The following is a 26040-nucleotide window of genomic DNA, read 5'->3' as shown; positions in this document are numbered from 1 at the left end:
AATGTAAAAATGGACTAGAAACAGTAAGCATTTAACAGTTCTTATATTGCACAATGTGGGGCGTGTGGGGGATGAGGGCTCTGTCTGGGGGTGAGGGGTTTGGGGTGTGGGAGGGAGCACAGGGCTAGGGCAGTGGGTTGGGGTGTGGGGGGATGAGGGCTCTGGCTGGGGATGAGGGCAATGACGGAGGTGGGGCCAGAGAGGAGGACTCCACAGTCCCCCCAGCCCTCTCCCCTGCAGCAGTACACTCACCCAGCACCATCACTGCATGTGCTCCTATGAGCCGGGCCCCTTTCAGGAAGCCCCCTTGCCTCCCCTGTGGTGGGTGCTGGGGGTGGGGGGAGATTGCTATCATATGTGTGCGCCTCCTCTCTCTGCAAGTGGTGATCGTGCTGCCCGCCTCACCCTGCTGCCGGCGCCACTCCCTTTTGTAGCTGGCAGTGGCCGGCAAGGGAGCACAGCATGGAGCAGCAGCAGGCCGCCCACTTGCCCAGGGCACAAGCAGGGATGCTCAAGGGAAAGTGTGCAGAGAAAGACCCATCCCAAACATTGGTGGAGCTGGGCCCCTGTGCCCTGAATTTGCTGGAGCTCGGGCACTATGTGCCCATATAACTTGCCACCCCTGCTACCCTTCCAGGGGTGAAAGTACGCCAGTACGGCATACTGGTAAAAAGTGGCCAGTGGTACCAGACCGTACTCAGCTGATGTTAAAGTGCTGCCGCAGCAAAGGACCCTGCTTAAAACACTGCAGTGGCAGTGCTTTAATGTCATTGCCCCTTTTGCCACCCCACCCCCAGCCGCTGCCCAGGGGTGGAGAAGGGGCAGGACAAAAAGAGCATCTGCCCTCGGGCTGTAATTTAAAAGGGCCTGGGGCTCTGGCCACTGCTGCCGCTAGTACAGCAGCAGCCAGAGCCCTAGGCTCTTTAAATCACTGCTGGAGCCCCGGGCAGCATGGGCCAAGAAGTGCGGATGGACTGGCTGGATAATGCTGACCCCCCAGCCCTTGCCTCTCTGCCCGAGGCTGCGCTCTTTCCAGGAGCCAGAGCTGGCCCCCATACCAGTAAGTGTTGAATGTTACTTTCACCCCTGTACGCTTCCCACCTGCCAAGTGCTCCTGCTGCCCCAGAGCCTTGTTGCAGAGGGCCCCAAGCTGTGAAGAAACTATGGCATGCTCCCCCTGCATTGGGCCCCAAGAGCATAAACATTTCCAAATTAAAATTAAAAGAAAAATTACCAGGATAAAAACATTGCTAAGGATGAGATTACACACCAGTAACTTTGAGGTTAAAAAAAACATTAATTACATTCTGGCTTTAATATAGGAAAGATGAAAATAATTAAATATGTCTAGTTTAGCTAAGCTAGTCCAAAGCAAGGAGGTAAGTTTCTACAGACACTGTAGCAGAAGAGTTTTCACACTAAGTACGGAAGGATTTTTTTTAGTGTGGTGACTCAGGAACAATGGGATTAAATTAAGAAAGGGAAAAATAGCCTGAATATCATCATGTCATCATGACAGTAAAATGTAGTCAAGTATGGAACACTCTCCCAAGGGAAGCAGTGGGAATACAATCACTTGAAATATTTAAGACTAAACAAAATACTAGAAAATAAATGGAAGGGTGCAATCCTGCACTGGCAGGCAGATGAATGGAAGATCTAAAGGAGTGGTTTTCAACCTGTTTGGGCTCATTACCCATTTGTAAATGTTTATGGCCTGTCCCAACCCAGTAAACAGTGTGGGAGTGGAGGACCTTTCAATCCAATCCTGCCCCCGAGCAGGTTGGGTGCTGCTTGGCACTAACCCCACAGTGGTGGCTCCTGCAGCTTCTTTGCTGTTGGGCTCCCTGCGCTTGTCTCTCCACTCCGGGCAATGCAGCCTCCAAGGTTGCAGTACTGCTTAGATTTGTCCCTGCCCCACTGACTGGACCAAATTTGTGTGATGGGAGTTGTGACCTGGCTCATGGGGTTGCAGTGCCACTTACTCAAATTTGGCCTACTTGGATTCCTGTGATCATGACAGCAAGGCTAAACCTGAGCAGTGCTAGACCCCAGAAGTTGCAGTGCCTTGGAGAAGAGAGGCAAGCCCAGCCAGCCCCCTGGGACAGGAGCTGCCCATGACCCTTAGAGACATTCTGGTGACTGTGATGGGGTGTAGAAACCCCAGACTCGACAACAATGGGATAAGCAAATTATTTTGGGCCCAGCCAGTCCCGCCTCATCACACCTGAAGCAAATGCTCCATCTGGTGGAGGAATTAAAAGACCAGGAAACAGCTCATTTGGTGGTAGACCTGCAGTGGGAATGTTGAAGTCTCTAATAAAAATAGATTAAAGGGCCCTGTCTGAGGAAAGGGAGGATCTATTCCAGAAACAGTCAGAGAGGGAAGTATTCCCCTCTCCTTTATATATGGACCCTGGACAGTAGCATGGATGACTTTATTTTAATGGACTATTAATTTTCTTGGTTTCCCCAACAGAGGAAAGCCTTGGACTGAGCTGGGGAGAGGCTGCCCTCTCTAGAAAATGGCCTAGAGAGGGCAATCTTAAGCAGTCTTAAGCAGGCCACTCTGGGTCAGAACCTGGTGGAGTTGGAGGGCCTGCACTCCCCTAACAACCACCCCTTCTTCCTCCCCACTTCCCCCTTGCTGGTCATGGGAGCTGTGTCCCTGTTTGGCCATGATTCCTGGCCTACTGCTGAGTGAGGATTGTTACACTGATCCAATTTGGGTCCTGGGTGGAGAAAACCTGATTTAAAGGATCTTTTCGACTTCTAAATTTGGCAATTCTTAGTTGCCATAGAAAATTCTTTGTGAAATAAATTAACAAAAACAATTTCAGTAGGAAAGGAATATTGTTTGCTCATAGAGCTACTCAGGAGCTATAGCTACACTAGAAAGCATAATTTCACACAACATATTGATATAGCTGCTCTGGTTAGTTCCTACTATTAGCAAAATATTCTTTTTGGATAAATCTATTATATTATTCTGTAATAACCAGAAAGCACTGAATCCAAATATTTTTAAAAGCACAGTAGTTTGCTATTATCTTGTTTCAGTGACACTAGACACATTTCCCTACAAACTGTTTTCCTGTACATGTGCTTTCTTTGCACTTATATTAGGAAAGACTCTACACACACCCAAGGGAAACAAGTTGAAAGAGAACCATTTTTACGTTCTGTTTGTGAAATAACACTCCAAAAGAGAAGCAACTGTTGGCAATATTAACTAGACTAGCGTGGGCACCTACCCAGTGTGGACCAAACAACCAGGGAAAGCTCCAGAATTATTTGGCCTAGTCACTGCATTGACAAGGGGGTGAGGGAAGGTGAATGTGGAAAAACAGTGGCTCCCCTTTGGTCCTTATCTCCTGTCCTGTTGGGCCACAATTTCCCCCTCCTCCCCAAAAAAATGAAAAGAGGCATACGCAAAGCAGTGACTACTCTTTAGTTCACATTCTGTTCTGGGGTTCAGCTTTCTCCCCCATGCAGTCTGCAAAGCAGCAACCCCTCCCCTACAGCACCCATCTGCCCTCCAATGCACTGACCCCAGCATCAGTCATTATCTGCCTGCCTCAATGCAAAGCAGTTTCCCCTCCCCCACAGCCCTTCTCTGCCCCAAAGAAATGATTCCTCCCCTAATGCAAAGCCGTGGCCCCCCCTGGTCCTGGCCGGTCCCCCAGAACAGGCAGCCTCGCGCCTTCCTGGGGACGCAGATCCAGCCTGTGACTGCCTAGGGCTTGCTCAGGCGGTTGTCACTGCGCATGCCCAGTGACAGCAAGGGCAGAGTCTCGAGGCTCCTGGAGGCCGGGCTGTTGCAGCTGCTCTGCTCGGCGCGCGCCCCACCCGCCCTGGCTCGCGCGCGCCGCCAGGGGAGCGGCATGGAGGCCGCGCTGAAGCGGGAGCTGGGGACCTCAGTGCTGCGGCCCACGGGCCACTCGGGTGGCGGCTGCATCAGCCAGGGCCAGAGCTACGATACGGACGCGGGCCGGGTCTACGTGAAGAGCAACTCCAAGGCGGAGGTGCGGGGGGGCTGCATTAGCAGGGGGCCCGAGGCGCCCCTGGGGTGGGGGAGGGCTGGGTTAGCGGCAGGGCTGGGGCTCCCCTGGGGGCTGGGTTAGCGGCGGGCAATTGGGCAGGGTGGCAAGGGGTTTCACAGGGGGCTTGCATACTGAGCCGGGGTTTCACTGGGCGCTTGGGTGCTCATGTAGTTCTTTTGGGTAATGGGACTAATTGGAGGGCTGTTCGTGCTAAAAATGAGCTGGCTTCACCTTTCAGGATTGGATGGAGAGAGCATTGCTTAGGCTCGGGTGTAAGAGTGAGTAGTTGCAGAGCTGGTTGTACCACGGCACCAAAATGCCTAGTAATTCCTGTTTGAAGGACCGTGCTGGATGGATGTTTGCTAGCCTCCCTAAGGCAGTACTATTCCAAGAGCTGGTGTGGGGTATGGTTAGGCTTACGCCACATGCTTGGAGATACAGACTCCATCTTCTGGGTGGGGTGGAATTAAGTATCTGTCTTAACTGATTGCTAGGGTGGGTGGCAGGATCTGGTGGTCCTTGAGTGAGCAGCTGTATCTGTATCAGACACCTGGCAATATCAGCTAGCCATAGACTGCAGAACAGTGGTATATTTAATGTCCTACATGATAACATGGCAATGGTAATGCTCGCTACAGATATTATTGTGCTCCATCACCTTACTACAAAGGTTTGAAATAGGCTGCTTTATCCTTTCTAATGTATTGGAGATGTAATCATAGAATTATAGAACTGGAAGGGACCTCGGGAGGTCATCTAGTCCAGTCCCCTGCACTCAAGGCATGACTAAGTATTATCTAGACCATCCCTGACATGTGTTTGTCTAACCTGCTCTTAAAAATCTCCTATGATGGAGATTCCACCATCTTGCTAGGCAATTTATTCCAGCGCTTAACCATTCTGACAGGAAGTTTTTCCTGATGTCTAACCTAAACCGCCCTTGCTGCAATTTAAGCCCATTCCCTTTTCTCCTGTCCTCAGCAGTTAAGAAGAACAATTTTTCTCCCTTCTCCTTGTAACAACCTTTTATATACTTGAAAACTGTTATCATGTCCCCTCTTAGTCTTCTCTTCTCCAGACTAAACAAACCCAGTTTTTTCAATCTTTCTTCATAGGTCATGTTTTCTAGACCTTTAATCATTTTTGTTGCTCTTCTCTGGACTTTCTCCAATTTGTCCACATCTTTCCTGAAATGTGGTGCCCAGAACTGGACACAATTCTCCAGCTGAGGCCTAATCAGCATGGAGTAGAGTGGAAGAATTACTTCTCATCTCTTGTTTACAATAATCCTGGGTCCTGTACTATTCAATATTTTTGGATAATGGAGCAAGAGTATGCCTATAACATTTGCGGATGACATTGAAATGGGAGGGTTGCAGGCAGTTTGGAGGACAGGATTAGAATTCAAAACAACCATGACAAATTAGGGAACTGCTCCGAAATCAACAAGATGAAATTCAGTACTTCAGTTAGGAATTAAAAGTCTCATGCATAACTACAAAATGGGAAATAATTGGCTAGTACTGATTACAAGGATCTGGGGGTTCTAGTGGATCACAAATTGAATACGAGTTAACAATGATGCAGTTGCGAAAAAGTCTAATACCCTTCTCGGCTGTATTTACAGGACTGTTGTATGTAAGACAGCTGTACTTGGCATTGGTGAGGCCTATACTGGAGTATTGTGTCCATTTATGGGTGCCACACTTTAGGAAAGCTGTGGAGAATTTGGAGAGAGTCCAGGGGAGAACAAAAATTATAAAAGCTTTAGAAAACCTGATATATGAGGAAAGGTTAAAAAAAACAACTTAGTCTTGAGAAAAGACCAAGGGGGACCTGATAATCTTCAAATATGTTAATGGCTATTATTAAACAGATAGATGGTGATTGATTGTTCTCCATGTCTGTTGGGTGAAGGTTGGACAAGGGATAATCAGCTTAATCTGCAGCAAGGGAGATTTATGTTCAATATTAGGAAAAACTTTCTACCTTCAAGGATAGTTAAGCTCTAGAATAGGCTTCCAAGGGAGGTTGTGAAAGCCAAGTCTTCGGAAGCTTTTAAGAACAGGCTAAACACCTATTGTGAATAGTTTGGTCCTGCCTCAGCACAAGAGGCTGGATTAGATGATTTCTCTAGGTCCCTTCCAGTCCTACATTTCTGTGATTCTTTAGGATGTAAGTCCGTCTGTAGCTACCTGCACTCAGGAAGAAATTTCCCTTATGGAGCAGGCTTTTCCATAATTGTGTTTGATGGGGTTTCTTGCATATTCTTTTTCAATATCTGGTATAAGCCATTGTGTGAGACAGGATAGTGCATTAGATGGAACATTGGGCTTATACAGAATGTTAGTTCTGTGTTTCTGTTGGAAGTGAGGAAAATTATAAGAGGAAGATATTCTAAGGGTACACCCTAGGTGGAAGGAGAACAATGGGCACATGGAAGAAAACACAATTTACCTGTAATACAACAGCTTGGGGTAAAAAATTGAAAGAAAGTGCTATGTCTGTTCCCAGTCTTTCTTCCCTTTCCTGCTTGGCGGTATGAGCAGCAGGGTAACAATGTCACTCAAGTATGCTGAGGTCCCAGCTGGAACCGTGATGAAAGGACTTATTGTCTAGTAGTAGACTTAGAGCACCCAATAGTGATGGCAACCTAGTGCTTTCATTTGGGCCTCAGTTAATACGTACAACACTCTGGCAGTAATTCTTTCAGCACATTTGGGAGTGCTTGAGAGAACTAGGAGCAGGATGGTGCTGAGTAATAAAGGAGAGATGTTGTTTTAAACAAAAAAGTCAGAAGCCCTGGATTAATTTGCTATTCAGACGGCCACTGTTTTCTATGCTTTTGCATGTGTCTATAAATGCAGAGTGCTGATGAAAGCAAACTTCACCTGACTGTGTTATAATGCTGTGCTGTGTATGCAGCAACATGCTATATCAGCAGCTGTATTATAAATGTTTGGTTTTAGTTATTTACTCTATCAAAATTTGCAACTGGCTTAAGCCTGGCATAATATTTCAGGCAGAGATACAATTTTATTTAACCAATGTAGGCATTTGTAAGTCATAAAATATCAAACTCCTTAATAGATAATCCAAGAACTCTTGCCTGCCTCCATTCTGGGGAGTTTGTAATCAATGCCCACTGCAGTTTGTCCTGTGATTTTAATTCATCTGTCTGGCCCCAGACTGTTCTGTTGCTATTTTATTCATTAGGCAGTTAGATTTAATTAGTTTCATTAATGCTTGTAGCATAGACTGCAGCTTCTCTAAGAGACCTTTTGTCCAACCCTTTCTCTCTGAGTAGTATTTACTTATGTGATTAGTCCAACTGAAGTCAATGGAGAATAAGTACTACCCAACATGTGTGGCATTGTCAGAATCAGGACCTAAAGTTGTAACTTGACTAGATTCTCACTTGAAAGAACATCACAGCTGCAGGTTAACCACAAAGTCATTCTTTATATTTCTGCTGTGAACACAAACTTAAGGGATGGCAGCAGCCATTTTAATATTAGTCTACCTAAAAATCTAGCTACAGTTGATTTTGTGCAAAGCTACACAGAATACCAACACTTAACACTGTCCTTTTAATGTATCTATTGATGTTTGTATCCATTTTTCTACTCAGATGCTGCACATCATGTGAACACAGTATTTTTGTCAGCAGTATGCATGTGAACTCTGTTCCATGAATGGAGATGGAGCCTCCGATGTGTGACCCAGGCTTTGATTCAATTGTTGTTATTTGCCTGACTCTGTAAAATGCTAGAAGCCACACTGCTTCTATAGGAGCAGGTTTATGGATAGGAACTTGTGTAATTCTGAAATTATTGTCAGGTCTATAGGTCAGACTTAGCAGTGTAGGTATCACAACTCTGGACTGCTGGTATCTTGTACCTGCTCTAGCAAAAAACAAGCTACTCTCTGTTTAAAATGTTTACTTAGGGAAAGACCTTCATTTAGCCATAAGAGAATTCAAAGGGAGTGACATTTTTCCTTTGTTTTTGACAGGCCAGAAGAATGTTTGAGGGAGAAATGGAAAGTTTATCAGCCATCTTGCAAACACAGACAGTAAAGGTGCCCAAACCCATCAAAGTTATAGACGTGCCAGGAGGCAGCACTCTATTTGTGATGGAGCATTTGGAAATGAGGAGTCTTAATAGGTAAATTCTAATTGTGTCATTGCTTCTTGCTGTGACCAGAAATTTAGATTTGTTTTGGGGATGAAAATCATTTTGATATAGTGAAAAAAATAATATATCTGGGACAGGAGGGGAAGCTGCACTTTGTATACAGTGCCCCTTAGTATCTCACAATACTTGTGTACTGGGAATCAATCATAAACTGAAGAGAAGCTCCAGTTATTGGGAAAAGAGAAGCAATAGTTATGGGGGATTCAGTCATTAGAAACATAGATAGCTGGGTTTGCAATGACCGGGAGAAACATATGGTGACTTGCCCGCCTTGTGCGAAGGTTGCGGATCTCTCGAGACATCTAGGTCGGGTTGGCAAACTTTTTGGCCTGAGGACCACATTGGGGTTTTGAAACTATATGAAGCATGTGGACAAAGGGGATCCAGTGGATATAGTGTACTTCAATTTTCAGAGAGCCTTTGACAAGGTCCCTCACCAAAGACACTTAAGCAAAGAAAGCTGTCATGGGATAAGAGGAAGGGTCCTCTCATGGATAAGTTCATGGAGGATAGGTCCATCAGGGGCTATTAGCCAGGATGGGCAGTGATGGTGTCCCTAGCCTGTTTGCCAGAACTTGGGAATGGGTGACAAGGGATGGATCATTTGATGATTATCTGTTCTGTTCATTCTCTCTCAGGCACTTGGCATTGGCCACTGTCAGAAGACAGGATACTGGGCTAGATGGACCTTTGGTCTAACCCAATATGGCTGTTCTTATGAAGATTTCAGAGTAAGAATTGTAGGAGTTAGGGAAAAGAACTACGAGATCATCTTGCCATGTGATTCTCACTTTTGGGAGATACGAAGCACTATTTATTGTTCCTTATATAGCACAGGAGGGGTGTACATTGCACTTCCAGATAGATAAAGTTTGTGTCCTGAATATTGATACCTTAAAATCTGAGATCCTGATTGTCCTCTTTCCTGGAAGAAAACCCACTATGGAGGTTGTTCTCAGTTGTTCCATCAGGGAGCTGAGTTGCGCCCTCCTCACCCCTCTGGGCTTCGGAGCTGGCTTAGAGAGCCCATCAAGTAGCAAGACTGCAGAAATGTAATAGTGTTTGGTTGTGCTACAGGTCCTCCTTGATCTGTGCTGGGATCAGGAGATGGAGATGCATGTCTGTTCAGTTTGCTCACTCCTCCTCTTGCCCCCTCCGATCTTGGCAGATGCTTAGATTCATGGGGAGCCCGCTATGAGGTCCAGGGAATCAAAGGGATCCTGCTGCAAAGGTGGCTGAACTCCCTTTCTGTGAAAGTTGTGGAGAGATGAGCTTGAATATGATCCTTGATGTACTAATTTCAGAGGTATGATCAGGCCCCGTGTTAGAACAGGAACAACTAGAAGAGATGACAGTGCACTGGATTCAGGGAGATGATGTGGCAGGTGAAGACTAAGAGAGTGAATTTAAGGTAACTTTGGAGGCTAGTATCTTGAGTATTACATGGTAGGCTTCTATATTGTGGGAGGAGTTGCAAAATTTTCTAGAGAATATGAGCTTGAACTTGGAAAAAGTCTAAGAATAGAGGGTTAGAATGAGAAGGCAGAGGAGATGGATATGAGCTCAGAAATCAAGAGGAGCAAATTCATATGGAGTTTTAAGCAGAAGGATAACTTTCAGTTCTGTTTGGAGATAGATAGGAAGCCAGTGAAGGTGCCATAGGAGATTTGGTCTTGTTTCCTTGAGGGTGAGAGCAGTCTAGCTTTAGCATTCTGGTCTCTGATGTTGAGAGCAGAGGTCTCGGAGAGCTATAAAATTGCAATAGATGAGGCATGAAATGATGAAAAGAATAGACACTTTAGCAGAGGTAGAGCCCAGGAAAGAGTAAATCCAACTTGTCCCCTGCCTCTAGAATGTAGCTGGAGGTACAAAAACTAATAGGCTATATGATGCATGATCTTCTCACAGGCTGATTATTAAATGTACAGGCCTCATGTAGAGCTAATACGTAGCAGAAATGTTGTATTGCAGTAATTACTTTGTATTAGGGTTTCTCTTACTTTCATTTCAATGTCACGTGAGAAATAGCCATTGTGTCCTAATAAATACAATTTTCAGAATCTTTTGGTCTTAAGCTTTTTTCCTCTCCTCAAAAGGATGTCTTTGCTTCCAGATAGAGCATGTGGAAAAATTCTCAGCAAATGTACATGAGTAATTCCCTGCATATCAAGATGTGAATTCACTGGTTACTATATGATTCAGTGATGCTAAAAGTACTTATTTTGGTTTCTTAGGCATTCAGAAAAGCTTGGAACACAGTTGGCTGATCTCCACCTTCACAACCAGAGACTTGGAGAGAAGTTAAAGAAAGCAGGGAACACTGTTGGTACAGTACATAGTTGTCTGTAAATTTAATAACATTAAGCTAGTTAACAGATAACCTGTAAAACAGGCAGTTGCTAAAATGACCTTGTTATTTCAGGAACATCTATTTGGCTAAAATGACCTTGTTATTTCAGGAACATCTATTTGGCTCCAATAACACTGTCATGCAAATAAACTTGGAACATATTCCTTTTTGTATTTGAAACAAGATTCACAAATAGCAGAAAACTCTTTATCTCTTTTGTGGGTAAAATATTTCTTAGACTTGCTGTCCTCACTGTTTATTCCAGATCATTACCTACAAAAGCTTTGTTTCAGAGGCAATATATCACCAGATGATGTGATTAAGATTAAAACAACTTTAGGATAAGATTGAAAATGTTAAACTGAAGGCATTTTAATAAAGATACTGCAGTGTAAGCTGTCTGCTACCAGCAAACTACTGTATCTCCATCTGATTTAAAGCCTACCTACACTGCAAATACTTACAATCTTTGTAACCTATGTTTTTATTTTTTTGGTTTCCAAGGTAAAAGTGGGGGGCAAACAGACATCCAGTTCGTGGATCGATTTGGCTTTCATACAGTCACCTGTTGTGGCTATCTCCCACAAGTAGGTTCTGCTTAAGTCTTGGAACTTATTTAACCTACTAGCATTTCTGTTGTTTTACATTCTTAGGGATTTAAATGTAACACTTTAAGACTTTGCTACACATTTTTCTAATTGTGGAAGAGCAAATGTTTGGATTGTAAGAGATGAGTTTTTGCTTTGCTTTGGAAAACACAAAGGGCCAAGATTATTCTAGATGTAACTCCATTGATTTCAATGGAGTTACACTAGGAATTAATATGTTCCAGATGTCTTGGGCTGTTGCTTTCCAAGCTAGGGTTTGGAGCTCTAGGGTTTAGGTACCTGTAATATCTCTGCTGTTGCTTTTATTCAATGAATGAGATTTTAAAGAAGACTTGAACCTTTCCTGAACACTGGCTAGAATAGACAACTGAAATGGTAACACCTTGCACTACACAGACATCAAGACACAAATTGTTTTATTTCCTCAAAGGCTATATTTAAAAAATGCTACCCTGTCTTATGCTGTGTGTCCAGTACCTAACCTCTGATCCTGCTTTTCCAGGTGAATGACTGGCAGAATGACTGGGTGACTTTCTATGCCAGGCAGCGAATCCAGCCCCAGATGGATATGGTTGAAAAGAATTCAGGAGACAGGGAGGCAAGAGAACTTTGGGCACAGCTTCAGGTAGAAGAGCTCCCTGTGACTCTTAATTTATTGATAGCTATGTGTGGGTTAGTTGGTTTTTCTTTTAATAAAGAAATTAGCTCCAACCTTCTGTTGGAATGTTTTAAGATTTTGTGAGAAAGGAACATATATTCCCAAAGACTATACAACACCCTTTATGTGGAGGTAGAATGGCTTCATGCAATGTCCCCCAATGCTATAATCTAAAGGGTTAGAGTTTCATGTAAGGGTTGGATTCATCTTTTTGAGTGGATGCACTTTTAAGTATTTTCTCACTATTTTGTGGAACATAAGAATGGTCATACTGGGTCAGATGAAAGGTCCATCTCACCCACTGTCCTGTCTTCCAACAAAAAGAACAGTTTCAGGTTTGGGGCTTGTCTGTAAGCAAGGACTGGCCTGTCTCCCAAGATCTGTGAGCGTGATGGATCATCCTTCAGGATAGGTTGTAGATCCTTGATGTGCTGGAAAGGTTTTAGTTGGATACAGGTTAACACGGCTGTTACTCTGAAACCTGTATTCCAACAGTGGCCAATGCCAAGTGCCCCAGAGAGAATGAACAGAACAGGTAATCATCAAGTGATCCAGCCCCTGTCACCCATTCCCAGCTTCTGGCAAACGGAGGCTAGGGACACCATCCTCTACTCATGGATAATAGGAGGTTTCTTACCCCTTCTTCCAGTGGAGCAGTATCTTTGAATTTGTTTGCAACTGGCTAAATTTGGCCTACCGAGTGAATTTTTAACTTTGGACTTTATAACACTGAAAAGCAGTTATGACACTTTCTGAAGTTAGGAAGAAATGACAAAATACAAGATGGAATCTTTTAACTGAGACATTCCCCTGTATTGCAGGCTTGGGGATGGGATATAGGATTGGATGACTCTGGTCTTCAATCACTAGTATCTGTGATTCTGTCCCCCTCTGAAGTTTTTTATTTTAAATGTCAAAAGGCACCAGTCTGTTTTGATTGGCAGTTAACCAGCTAATTTTTAAGAATGTTGAATTCATATTTGGTAACCTTTTTGTGTGTGTGTGTGTGTGTGTGTGTATGTATGCTTACCCTAGTGATTTCAACATCTGCTGCCTAAAGTAACTCATACCCCACCATTCTTCATCTTGAGGCATCTCACTGGTAACTCTTGCTTTCTTTTCCCTCCCCAGCTGAAGATACCCAGTTTGTTCTGTGACATGGAAATCGTTCCTGCTCTCCTTCATGGGGATCTGTGGGGAGGAAATGTAGCTGAGGATGACTCTGGCCCCATTATTTTTGACCCTGCCTCCTTCTATGGTCATTCAGAATATGAACTTGCGATAGCCGGGATGTTTGGTGGCTTCAGCAACTCTTTTTACTCTGCTTACCACAGTAAAATTCCCAAAGCTTCAGGGTTTGACAAACGACTCAAACTGTACCAGCTTTTCCATTATATGAACCACTGGAACCATTTTGGATCAGGGTACAGAGGGTCTTCTCTAAACATCATGAGAAACCTGGTAAAATGACTTCACCCTCAAGCAGAGTATCTCACCCCCCCACTTGGGAAAACTCACACTTCTTGGTGAGGCAACCACAATAATATTAAAACAGATACTTGACCCTCTCCCTCTTTGCACAACTAAAGATCTAGAATCAGAGAGTCCTACTGAATCCCAGCTGTGGCATTTTCCATCCCTTTAAGATCTAGTCACTTGTTGCAGGAATAATTTATTAGTTTGTATCCCAGGCGGTGCTAATTCTAGAGTTACATGAAAGAACTTGCAGGGTCAGGGTATTGTTGTACAATTCCGTTTTGGCAGATTGAATTAGAGAAGAAAACTCTTGAGTGTAAATAACTTGAAGAGGTCCTATGACCGAGACCAACTGTGCCACATATTAAGTGTTTGCACTTGCACATTGATTCAAAAATCAGCATGAAAAGCTTGGTGAAATGGAAAGGCCTTTCCTTACATACCAATGCAAGTAGCTGAAGGAGTTGCTCATTGAGACTTTTCCTTCTGGTTACTTGTTCGGCCAAATTCTTTTCAGTCGTGCATTTCTAGATATAGGTACCAAAGCAATAGCATGTTAACATGAAACCTAGAAAGGAATAAAAAGTGCTCAGGGCTACCCATGAACAATTTTAATATGGTTCAAATGGGTGCAGTCCTCTGCCCATCCTATTACATAGTACTGTGTACAGACTTCTCAAATGTTTCATATTTTGTGTGACACCATGTGTTTGGGTTTTGTTGGCACATTCCCAGGCTGTCCTATGTCTGCTAATCAACCAGCTTCTAGCTAGAGCCTATTCAGAACTGATACCATCCTGCTTTTTGAATGGAGCTGTTTGATAGGGTTTCCTCTCCTGCTGGATGTCTTCAGGCAGGGCTGGCTGCATGTACACTTCCTCTGGGGAGGTACTGCTGACTGGCACAGACAACTGACCATCATTTTTGTGGTTGCCATCACCCACAAGTAAAGAGAGGGCAATTCAGTGCCATTAGATCAGTGAGTAGTTTCCACAAAATTTGTCCAGAATTCACACTGCAGGAGCTATGATGTGTCTTTTTGTGTTTCCTAGAGCCCCACAAACTGCACTACTTAGCTGTTGGCACATTCAAGACCAAGGGAAGTCAAACTTGGACTGTTGATGCACATAAGAGCATCTCACCACTTAATACCTGTGTCACTAAAATTTCTTCAAAGAATTAATGCAGGAAAACATTAGGTTGCAGGATAGTAGCTGTTCCATGTGTGCTTGCAGGACAGTAACACTAAAACAATAGCTCTGCTGTCTAGTTGTGGGCTTCTAGTGATGTTTCGATGAAAGGATACCAGGTAGGTGAGAGAGAGGCATGATTCCTTACATGCATGGTAAGCATGTGGGAGTGATTTTTATTGAACTGAAATGTTTTTCACTGTATTTAAGTTGGTACTCTGATTTGCTGAATTTCTCTGACCGCTGGTTTTGCAGTGAGTACTGATACGAATTTGGGTGACTACCATTCGAATATTTCTCCTTCCCCTAATCCTAGAAGTAGTTTCACTGGCTGTTAATTGTTGGCTGGAAAAAAAAACCCCAAACCTTGCTTGGCAACATAAGTTGTTACTCATCTCCTGCTGTTTAAATAAAATATTAGTTTCTGATTGATTATTGTTGTCTGTCGCTTGTCTGTATGAATAGCTTGCGGCTTACTTTCCTGACTGGGGAAGCTGCTCTAAACTCCTGGAGAATAGGAAGGTCCTATATCCTTCCCAATAAAAACCCAGTGTGATGGTTCTTGGGGCACCCAGGGCAGTGGGTTATTGTGTTACCTCCTTCCTTCAGCACTGAGGTAGTCTTGCATGTGCCAAGGTGGGTGTCAGCTTCCTAACACCACCAGCTCTGTCATTCAGGCCCTTTCCGGTGGGCCTTGCCTTGCAGGTTAGCAAGAACACTCCAATTTCTGAGTTTCTTTGAAGTGTTCCCCTGTGCTATACAGTCCCTGACACTGATTACTCACAGAGATCACAGATCCTCTGCCCCCAAAGGTGCAGTATACCCCAGCTTTACCTTGTACATTGTTCCTGTATAGCACACTGCACTTGGAATGACACAAAAGGTGGTTTACTTAGGATACAGATTCTACTAGAAACAAAGGAATGATAGAAACAAATTGTTACAAAACAAAAGAATAAAACATGAACCTGGGTCTATACTTACTGTTAAACCTTTCCCATCTAATAAAGTAGGTTCTTCCCCCCTACTCCCAGTTGTCTGTTACAGAGCTGGCTGGCTTCATAGCAACCAGGGTCCAATTTTTCACATGAACATCCCTGCTTCTCAAGATGTCTCCTCAATAAAAGGATCAAGAGTGCCTTTCCGCACCCTGTGTTGTACTGAAAGAGGCTTTTGTCTTATTCATAGGAAGAGTGATTCTCTATCAGTTGTAATTTTCCTCTTTTTTTTTTTTTTACACTAAATTGTTTTGATTGTTTGCAGTTGTCTCTGAGGGTTTTCCATTTAAAAACTTGGGATGGAGCAAAGCTAGACAGCTGGTTCTGGCTACCCAGGGTAGGGTGACAACTCCTTCCTGCTTAAATGTGGCATCGCAGAGACATTATTCCCTGGTGACTAACTTTTATTTCAAGTCCAGAAAGCATACTTTCAGTCTATTATTACTCAATTATTACCTGTACGTAGATTTCACAATGATTATGAATCTTGACACATTATGAGCTTTCTGTGGATATCTTAAACATTACTTTTTATGGATAAATATCCTGCAAGATGTGGTTGGTGTAGTGAGTTTTGTCTGGTCTGAGGGGTTCTTTGCACAGAACAGGGGACCCTTTGCCAAGGATTCTGTGTCACACCCAGATCCTGCTTCTACTCAAGGAAAAACTCCTATTGACACCAGTTGGAGCTGAAGTAAGCTCAAAGAGAGCATATTTGTGGAGTCTGTCACTGAATAAATTAATCTAGATACAGTGTAGTTGGAATGCCCATCCGTGTTGCCAGACAGCGCAAGTGACATTGACCTGTTTGTTTCTAAGGGGGTGATATGTTGTCACTCTATTACCCCAGCTGGCTTACAACATCCACACAAACTTATTGGTTGCTTCCTGGGTAATGGTGGGGGCAGTAATGATGATTAGGTAGTGGCCAATGTGGATGGAGCCTTCACTGTGCATTTCCAGACTCTCACGTTAAGGGTCATATTATTTCTGGGTGTTTTCTGGACTCCGCTGGAACGCATTTCTAACCTGAGCACTCTGTTTGTTTTGTTTACAAATCTCTTCAGCAAATTGGGATTTTTTTATTTTTTTTTTAAAGAGTGTCTCAACCTGGTAGCCTGCAACCAGAAGGTCAACTGTGATCTGAAAACAATGGCAGATTTTTGGATCAGTCACTTTCCAGAGTGATAAAAGTCTCCAGAGCAAGTAGCCCTCCCACATGCAACAGAATTTTAGAAAAAATGATTATAATGTATGTAGACACTGAACAAAGATTGCACATAGAAATGGAGATTGAGCAAATAGAAGTAATCATGTTGAAAGCAATAACATTTTCCTAGCATTTGGTTGATTTTTTTTTAATCTACATTTTGCTATAATTAAGGACCAAAGTATATTATACAAGAATATACATGACATGCAAAGTGGCATCAGGCTCTGCTGTACCACCAGTCCTTGGGTGCAGAGCTTCCTTCACCCTGTAAGCAACAGCAGAGTCCCAGAGGGTGGCTAGGGTCTCTTCTTCTGGAGAGAGGCAGCTAATGGGTTTTCTTAGGAATCGCTATGTCCTATAAGGTGAAAGTGTTCAGATATTTTCTTCCCCAATGTGTAATTCTACATTACTGTTTTATAACTCTCCTCTCTCCTGCCCTCTTTTACTGCCCTCTTCCCTCCCCCTCCCTGTGCTCCTAAGTTCTCTTGTTGCCTTGTATCTCCCTCCTACATGCCTGAGCAACGTCCTGCTCTCTCCATGCTTCCCTCAGCCTTTCTGCAGTCTGACAGTAGGGAGCCTGGCTCGTTTTGCCTTTACCCTCGTGCCATGTTTCCTAGTTCTATACCCCCACTTCTTCTGGGGCTGTTTCCAGTCAGTGCCCTTGTCCACTTTGCTCAGCAGCTAGAGACAAAATCAGTTGAGATGTATGAAAGTTGCTCTTCATACTAGTACACTTTAAAATAACTTACCTTTTCACATCCACTCTCCATTTTTTGTTTGTTTTTTGGAAGTAAAAGTTGCTTCTCAGCAAGGTCACCACCCACACAGAATCAGTATTTCTAGACCAAGTCATTTTGGAAATTCACTGAGAAAAGTTTTTAATTTTTTAAAAAGTGAACTATAAGTAAATTTTCAAAAAAATACAAAATTCAAAATGAATTTCTGGAATTAAACTCCCTAGAACAATTCCATCCTGAGGTGAGATGTGATCTGCACAGTTGCAGAAAGCTTAGCTTCTCTAGGAGGAAGTTATGGTGGAGGACTGAAGACTAGGCTTATAAAGGGGAGCTGGTTTCAACCATCAATGTAAACCAGTTATTGAACCTTCATAGTAAGACCAAGAGCCTGAAAATCAAGTAAAACATTTCCTGTCTGGAAACAACTTTCAAAGGAGAGTGTGTTAGGCAGGAATAAACTGAAAAAAAAAAAATGAGGGGTTTTATTATTTATTTATAGTGGGGTAACATGTAAGACCCCCCAGTCAAGGACAGGACCCCAATTTGCTAGGTCCTGTACAAAGACAGAAAACAAATGCCCCCAAGAGTTTATAGTGTAAGTATATGACGAGACAACAGATGGATACAGATAAACTGATCGTGGAGCGCAAGAAATAAATGAGATGCTAATTAAAAAAGTTATCATGAATCTCTGGTTAATACATTTTCTGACTGCTTTTAATGCCATTTACTACCCACTTCCCATGTGCATAATGATTAGTATAGCAAAAAGTGTGCATGCTCGCTGACAGCAGCTGTATACTATCTACAGTTTAACATAGTTACTAAAAAAAAGAGCAAACACTTCCAGGACAGGCCAAGTCTGCCTAGCAGTCAATCATCTAGACCTCCAGGATTACATTCTCCTCAGGTTACAAGCTGCTATCCCTTTGTGTTAATAACTGGAAGAAGTGTGAAATGTGTTCTGCAGACCACAGCTGTGAGGGTGGAGTGTGTATATATCTATCTATCTATATATATATAAGGTATGTTAAAAATAGGCCTATGGTTTTGAATGTCTGGCTGAGGTGTCCCATTACGGACATGTCCACATTGTGGAGTCATGCAGGGACCCTGGCAAACAGATGTGTGAAAAGTTTGTGGGCATGGGGATAGCTTTTAACTGTATATATTAATTAGAAATATAAGGCTAGAAGAGACCTCAAGAGGTGATCAAGTCCAGTCTCTGCATTGAGGTAGGATCAAGTAAACCTAGACCATTCCTAACAGGAGTTTTTTTCCAACCTGCTCTTAAAAACTTCCAGTGATGGGGATTCCACAGCCTCCTTGGGAAGCCTATTCCAGAATTTAACCACAATTAGAGTTAGAAAGTTTTTTTTATAGTTGCTGTTAAGAACAACATTGGCCTTTTTCTACTCCAATCAAAGTCAAAAGTAGAGGGAGGTCAGTATTGAGTGTGTTTGAAAGTCCTGCCTATAATATCACTCCCTAAGCCCAGGAGTGCACCTTTCTAGGTCACTGACCTGTGGACTCATCTTTATCCCTGGTTTTCAGTTTGATCTTTTCAGTCACACAGACCTCACCCACCATCACAGTTGCAAAAACTGCCTGGGGAGGTAAATTTTGCAGCTTCATGCTGATTTTCTTCATGTCCTTCATCTCTTCTATTCTGATTTCAGAATGGATCCTACTCAGTGACCTCATTGGCAGCTGGTTGTTCTCATAGAAATAAGCAAGACTGGTTAAATCCAAGCTTAACGAGCTAGTCTACCAGATGCTTTTCATGAGAGAGGTAAAAAAAACCTCTTTTCTTCATGACATCAGACTGCCTGTATCCTGCCACCAGAATAACTTCTCTTGTAGAACTGATAAATGAAATTGTTTTTAATTGTTCACTTTATTAATGTAACTTCTGTTCACCATTCGCTACACTTGCCTACATTGTAACTTCTGTTCACTGTTTGCCATATTGTAATTCAAACCCCATTTTAAAACACTCACTCCACTTTGTAAAAGCTTCCTCCAACCTTCATTTTTGCAAACCCTGCTGTAATCTTATTAGTATAGTTAAGTTGATGTGTGATGGGCATGTAATATGGAAGTCAACTCACAGCCCCAGCCTGTCCGAATAGATAAATCACCTACAACAGCTAAGACCTAGAAACAGCCCTAAACAACAAGTAAAAGCATCCACCTAAAAAAGAAAGGACAAAAGACAACAGAAAGAGATCAAAGCCAGGTCAAGGACTAGTACACCTGCAGTGAGGTAATCATCAAACCCACAGGAGGGACAGGCAGAACCATCTTGGGGGACCCAAAAAAAGCATGAAATATAGATGTGAGATCAAAAAACTAAAGTTGTAGGCCGGTTAACATTCTGCTGCCAACGTGGAGCCAGCACCTTGCTGATAGATTTAACACAAGAGAAGAGTCACTCCATGAACCTAATAGGGAAAAATCCCTATAAAGCGTGACTCTGAGGACTGAGGACTTGAGTCTATGGTTCTCCCTGCCAGCCTCCAGGAGCATCAGGTGCACCGACCCGGACTCGGCTCCACTCTTGTGTACGGAGTACCAGACCAGTATTCTGTCACAAGCAACTTTAGGCTGGTAACTATAATATCTACACCGAACTTGTATGAATGATTGTGTGAATGGAATACATATATATATAATCAGTAAGAATAAAGTAACCAAACAACATTATTTGCTGTTATCTTTTATTTTATTATGGTATTTACAATAAATGTGACAAATGTCTTGTCCCCTTTAAGATCCTGCTAGTTTTTATTGGTATAACATTCTTTATTCCTTTTCAAAGCAAAAATATAGTCTCTTACATTCAAGAGAGTTACCATGTTCTTGTGAAGTCCAGGAGCTTTACAAGATTACAGGAGTGCTGATTTATTTGGCCCCTGAAAACTTAGATGAATAATTGTAAAGGCTCTCCAGCACGAGCATGGATTTTCTGATGAGAAATTGTTACCCCATAGGCTCATACTGTTCTCAGTGGTATGTTGATGGCTAATCCGCTTTCTTATGGTTCTAGAGATCTTTGTTATTCCCAGGAAGAAAAATGTACCCCTCTCAAATAGAAAGTAGAGGGGTCTCTGCATTCTTTCTGAGTGGCCCTAAGACTTGTGCAAAGATAAAATCTTTTTGCAAACACTTTTAGAGCTGTCATTGCAATTAGAGCTGGCCAGAAGACAATTGTTCTGCTATGTGACTACTTTCGAGGCTTTGAAATTTGTTGTTGTTTTTGCATTGCAATTAAAATAAAACCTTTCAACAGTTTTTGCAAAACAGAATTGTTGAAATATCTGTTTTCAGATTAAAAAGGTCAGGGTTTTTTTTTTGGGTCTCTATGGAGTCGGAGCACCCTGAACTTCAGAAACTGTCCCATCAAAATTTATATTTCTCCATTAAACATTTCAGCTTTGATGAAATGACATATTTTGAGGAAAATCAGTTTAGTTAGAAATATTCTGTCCAGCCCTAATTGTTACTAAGTAGAGGTTACTAGAGGTCAAAACCAGATTTCTAAATATGATCTCACACCTGTTTTACTAAGATTACAGTATGTACCTAATCTTCTGCTCCTTGATAGGACAAAAATGTTTTCAAATCAAATTGGCAGATTTTTTATTTACTTCAACTAGGCAAATGTTGCAAAGAAAATGGCTCTGCTAGGATGTGGATGAAAATAGTGAACATGAAAGACAGCTGGAAGAGTTGTTTTGGGCCTGTCACTTGAACTTTGTTTTGGGAATACAGCAAAATAGACAAACTCCCAACACCACAGTTAAAAAGGATTTGTGCAAACTCCAGCTAGTAGGGAGAGCATCAGTTCTTGAAACATATCAACTTGTAGAAGTACTATGTATATAGAAGTGGCTGAAAATAGAGAACAAAATATGCTTTCCTCCATGCCACACATTCATGCATAAAATCTATTCTCCCTTCCCCAGACACCAAAGCATCAGACAAAAATGTTGTTCATGCTGCTGAAATACATTACTTGGTAGTGTGACGTTTAATTTCCTGCAATTCAAACAATGGCCATTCCTCTCCAATCAGTGATTAATTTTATTTTATTATTCTAGTTTATGCAGGTGACAAGAAGATACTGTAGACTTGAAGACTGGATATTTTCCTGGCTTCTCTATCCTAGAAACCAAAAGGAAAATCAGAAAACCTTTCTTGGCAGGGTTCCTTTTTAAATATAAACACAGACTATACATCCAACACAGTAGAGGTTTCAAGTTTTAATGGGCTAGAAAATATTTTCTTTTAAATGACAAGCATGGAGGGTTTGGGGTAAATCTGTTTATACTACAACTACCCCTGATCAGAGACCTGGCTACAATACAAGTTCACAGCAATAGGGCATATCAGACCTGAAATGTGTTTTGTAAGCGTGTCCTGAGTTTCCTCTCACTCTTGCATCTGCAGACTTGAATGGAATTACACCTGACTTTCACTGGTGAGAAATCAGAATCACGCCCTATATAACTACCCATCACAATCATGAAAATACCTTCATTTGTTTCTTACAGGGGATTGTGTTCTGCCACCCTTACACAGAGTAGTGCCTTACTCCGGGGTGGGATTGCTGACAATTAAAGTTTTACTCAACCTTAGTAAGGGCAGCGGAATCTGGCCCTGAATTTGCTGCTTATTAGTGATACGTTAGGCTCAGAGTTTGCAGTTTGATCTTGTGAAGTGTTGTGCTGCTGTTTTATCTCATAATTGTAATTATATTTTAATAATCATACATCTTAATAAAAGAAAAAAGTCACTCATGCATTTAGAGGTATAAGTGAACAATATGGTATTCATCTATAATGTACAGTGCAGAAAATACTTCCCACATCCACTCAGCAACCTTAAGAATATATTTCATGTATATCTTAGCTATATGTAAAAGAAAATAGCTTCTTCTGTGACCTTGTAAGCCATATCAAAATCACCCTAACCTACAAGGTTACTTTGTATTTGTTTTTCCAGCAACACTTAGGAGACCCTATATATCCCAGTATGTGAGATTATGACATATGCATCTGAGAAAGGTTGGCAAAATTAATTAAATTGAGCTTGTTTAGCTCTTTGGAAAATATATTTTTGTATTTCTACTGAGCTCTTATTCCACTGGAACATCACTGCTGTTACAAGCACTTACTCCATGTTGTTAGAATGAATCCACTGGGAGAAATGGTCACCAGCACAAACCAATATGATAAGAAATGTAGTTCAGTGGAATCATCCCCAAGAGTGCTGATTCAACTGTCAGCGTGAATGGTTGTAGCCAATACCATCCCTGGGCTTTGCAGTCACTGAAACTGCTCCCTTTTCTGAGGGGGTCTTTTCCCCTTTCCCATGGCACGCCAATTTTGGCTTTATGCATCTAGCCACCTGCCTCATTCCTCTCACCTGATTACCATATGCTTATGAGGCATAATACTTACACAAAAGCTTCAAAATGTTTGAGGGTTGGGGGAACTAAACTACTTAAGTAGAAGGCATTTCATCTGAGCTGAGCCAAAATACAAGAAATGAAGTGTTTTAAGTTCTATTCAAGTTCTTATACTGCCCTCATTATCACACTCAGCAGATATATATACCACATGCCTATATAGCAAATTGAAACCTACAGCACTGGGGCCGCTCCAGATCTCAAACAAGCTAGTGTGTTTTAGTCTGTCATTGTATGTGCATGCTGTACAACAGGTCAGCAACACTTCAGAAGTGGTGTGCCGAGTCTTCATTTATTCACTCTAATTTAAGGTTTCATGTGCCAGTAACACGTTTTAACATTTTTAGAAGGTCTCTTTCTATGTCTATAATATAAAACTAAACTATTGTCGTATGTAAAGTAAATAAGGTTTTTTCAATGTTTAAGAATCTTCATTTAAAATTAAATTAAAATGCAGAGCCCCCACCCCAGACTAGTGGCCAGGACCCTGGCAGTGTGAGTGCCACTGAAAATCAGTTTGCATGCCGCCTTTGGCACACATGCCATAGGTTGCCTACCCCTTCTGAACAATAATAACCCCTCTTACCTGCCCTTTGTTTATAAATGCCAAACAAAGTGAAAATGTAAATACATGTTGGGATGGATTGAGGGAGGGGTGGTTTGCTTGCTTGCTTGAAGTAAAAGGGGTATGTATCACTGTTATGAATGTCATTCTTATGGTAGAAAGGCCTTTTTGAAGAGGAAGGTTCTGGAGTGTTTTCCTAAAGCTGGTCTGACTCTGGATTCACATAGTCTCTTCAGGGAGTTTGTTCCATAGCCAGATCCTTTGAGTGAGACTGCCTTTCCCCAGCTCTCATGCACTCAGTCCTGGACTTTGTGAACTGCTGATGCTTTGCTATTTCAGTGTCTCTAACTTCAGGTACATGGACAATGTGCATGCTGGTGCAGCCACTGAAATGTCCCCTCTACATCCCTGTTGAACTCCCAATATGTAGCATATTGCCTTGTTCCACTGTACTACAAACAACAATGAAAGGGTTAAAGGAATGGGTTGCAATATACCTTGAGACTTTTTCCCTTCTCCACATTGTCTGTCTCAGTTCTTTGTCCTGGAATAATTAACAGCTGGTATGCACAGCTCCTGGCTGCTCTGACTGAGGGATGCATGGCCCTTCTGGATCACTCCTCAGGGAATTGCTGGCATGTCTTTTTCCTCTGCTTGCTCATTACAAACAGGTTGCTTGGTGACTGATCATGAAGCATCATACTTTGCAGAGCAGCCTTTAGATTTCTGTCTCTCAGGTAAGCTGAATGATATGATGTAACATCACATGTTTGTATCATAAAGTGACTTTGAAGCTACTGAATAGAGCCAAGGCCCACCACCCTCGCTACAGTTTTCTGTTCAGTGCCAGTTAGAACATCATAGGCAGCAGCAATAGGAAAAGAACAGAGCAAAAGAATAAATGGACAGAAATCAGATGTCAAGAATTATACAATTAAAAAAACAGTTGGAGAACACTTCAACCTCCCTGGTCATTCAATTACAGACCCAGAAGTTGCAATTCTCCAACAACAACAAAAAAATCAAAATCAGACTCCAATGAGAAACTACAGAATTGGAATTAATTTCCAAACTGGACATCATTGAATTAGGCTTTAATAAAAACTGGGAGTGGAAGGGTCATTACACCACGTAAAAACTATTTCCCCATGCTAATTTTCCCCTACTGTTACTCACCTTCTTGTCAACTGTTGGAAATGGGCCTCTCTGATTATAACTACAAAAGTTTTTTTTCTCTTGCTGATAATAGCCCATCTTAATTGATTAGTCTCATTATAGTTGGTATGGCAACACCCATTTTTTCATGTTCTCTGTGTATATATATTTTCCTACTGTATTTTCCACTCCATGCATCTGATGAAGTGGGTTTTAGCCCACAAAAGCTTATGCCCAAATACATTTGTTAGTCTCTAAGGTGCCACAAGTACTCATTCTTTTTGCAGAGCTTCAGAACTTGCAGGAAAACAAAACAGCTTGTACCTACCTGCAGCTAACTCCACTCCAATCTATGGCAGCATAATCCAGAGGATAGAGTCTGAGTTTGGGAGTCCAAAAATGGTCCAATAAATATACCCCTTCTCCCAGCTCCTCACACCTCTCCTTTAATTTCCTCCTCATATTTCATTGTTGTTTAAATGTTAGCCTTTGTGATCTGACCATGGTGCTGAACTGCTGATGGGACAGGGATGGGTTTACTCCAAGGTGGTTATTTTCAGGCACTTGTGTTATTAAAAACCCATCTGGGACATTTCTGAGTTGGTTTGTTTCCAGTGTATTAAATCAGGATGATTTAAACATGCTGATTTAAAAAACAACAACACAACTTAATAATAGGTTGTGAAACCTTTCACCTCTAGGTCATCCATTCAATTCCAGCCCAGGTCAATAGCAAATACCATCTCATGGCTGTTCCATAACCTATGTGAAATAATTGGATTATCTCAGTCAAGTTCTGAGTGGATAGAGGTCCACAGCACAAAAGACACCACAATTGGTAGCAATTGGAAACTTTGTTAGAAATCTCATCCAAGAAGCCAAGGACTATTTCAATTGTGGAAATGGAAAGTGAAGTCCAGGGCAGGATTCAGGAAACAGTCATTGCAGTGTGGGTGAAATGTGCCCTGCTGCATCCTTTGCTATGCCTATTCAGTGGATAGAGAGAGGATTTAAGTCTCCAGGCTTGACAATCTGGCACTTTTCACTGGCACCATTTGACGTTCTCTGCTCAGTGTCCCCAACCATTTCCTCTATTTTCCCCTATAACCTCTATTCTTGACTTTTTTTTTAGCGGTCCCAAAACACTCACTTGGTTTCCATATCATTGTGGTCCCTCTCCTCCTGTTGTTCCAGTGGTGGAGCCTTCTTCAGGGTCTCCACACACTCCTGGAAGTCAAATAGACTGTCCCTTCACTAGTCGCACATCACAGCTAAGTGATTTTTTAAATGCCCACAAGGAACAATCCAGGATCCAGGGAAATGGAAAATAAACTGTTAAATTTTATTGGTCTGAAAGTACAAACATCTTTTAGACTAA

General features: G+C 42.3%; 1 protein-coding gene across 1 annotated transcript; it reads left to right on the top strand.

Annotated features, from left to right (window-relative positions):
* Positions 1-3790: 3790 nt before the first annotated feature.
* LOC116832196 (ketosamine-3-kinase) lies at positions 3791-14624 on the top strand. Its single transcript, XM_032792743.2, has 6 exons — positions 3791-4025; positions 8058-8209; positions 10474-10565; positions 11094-11176; positions 11700-11822; positions 12987-14624. Exons 1-6 carry the CDS (start codon positions 3885-3887, stop codon positions 13323-13325), a joined length of 930 nt encoding a protein of 309 aa, XP_032648634.1. The 5' UTR covers positions 3791-3884; the 3' UTR covers positions 13326-14624.
* The last annotated feature ends 11416 nt before the right edge of the window (positions 14625-26040 follow it).

The sequence above is a fragment of the Chelonoidis abingdonii genome, chromosome 13 (genome assembly GCF_003597395.2).
Source record: "Chelonoidis abingdonii isolate Lonesome George chromosome 13, CheloAbing_2.0, whole genome shotgun sequence".
In the NCBI taxonomy this organism is placed as follows: domain Eukaryota; kingdom Metazoa; phylum Chordata; order Testudines; family Testudinidae; genus Chelonoidis; species Chelonoidis abingdonii.
Note: the sequence above shows the minus strand (reverse complement) of the source record. Positions and strands in the feature narration are given on the sequence as shown.

Excerpts from the sequence above, each read along its gene's own strand:
- LOC116832196 (XM_032792743.2), top strand. The coding sequence starts at position 3,885 with ATGGAGGCCGCGCTGAAGCGGGAGCTGGGGACCTCAGTGCTGCGGCCC. Across the intron at positions 10,566-11,093 it reads GAAAGCAGGGAACACTGTTG|GTAAAAGTGGGGGGCAAACA; the intron begins GTACAGTACATA and ends TTGGTTTCCAAG. Across the intron at positions 11,177-11,699 it reads GTTGTGGCTATCTCCCACAA|GTGAATGACTGGCAGAATGA; the intron begins GTAGGTTCTGCT and ends CTGCTTTTCCAG.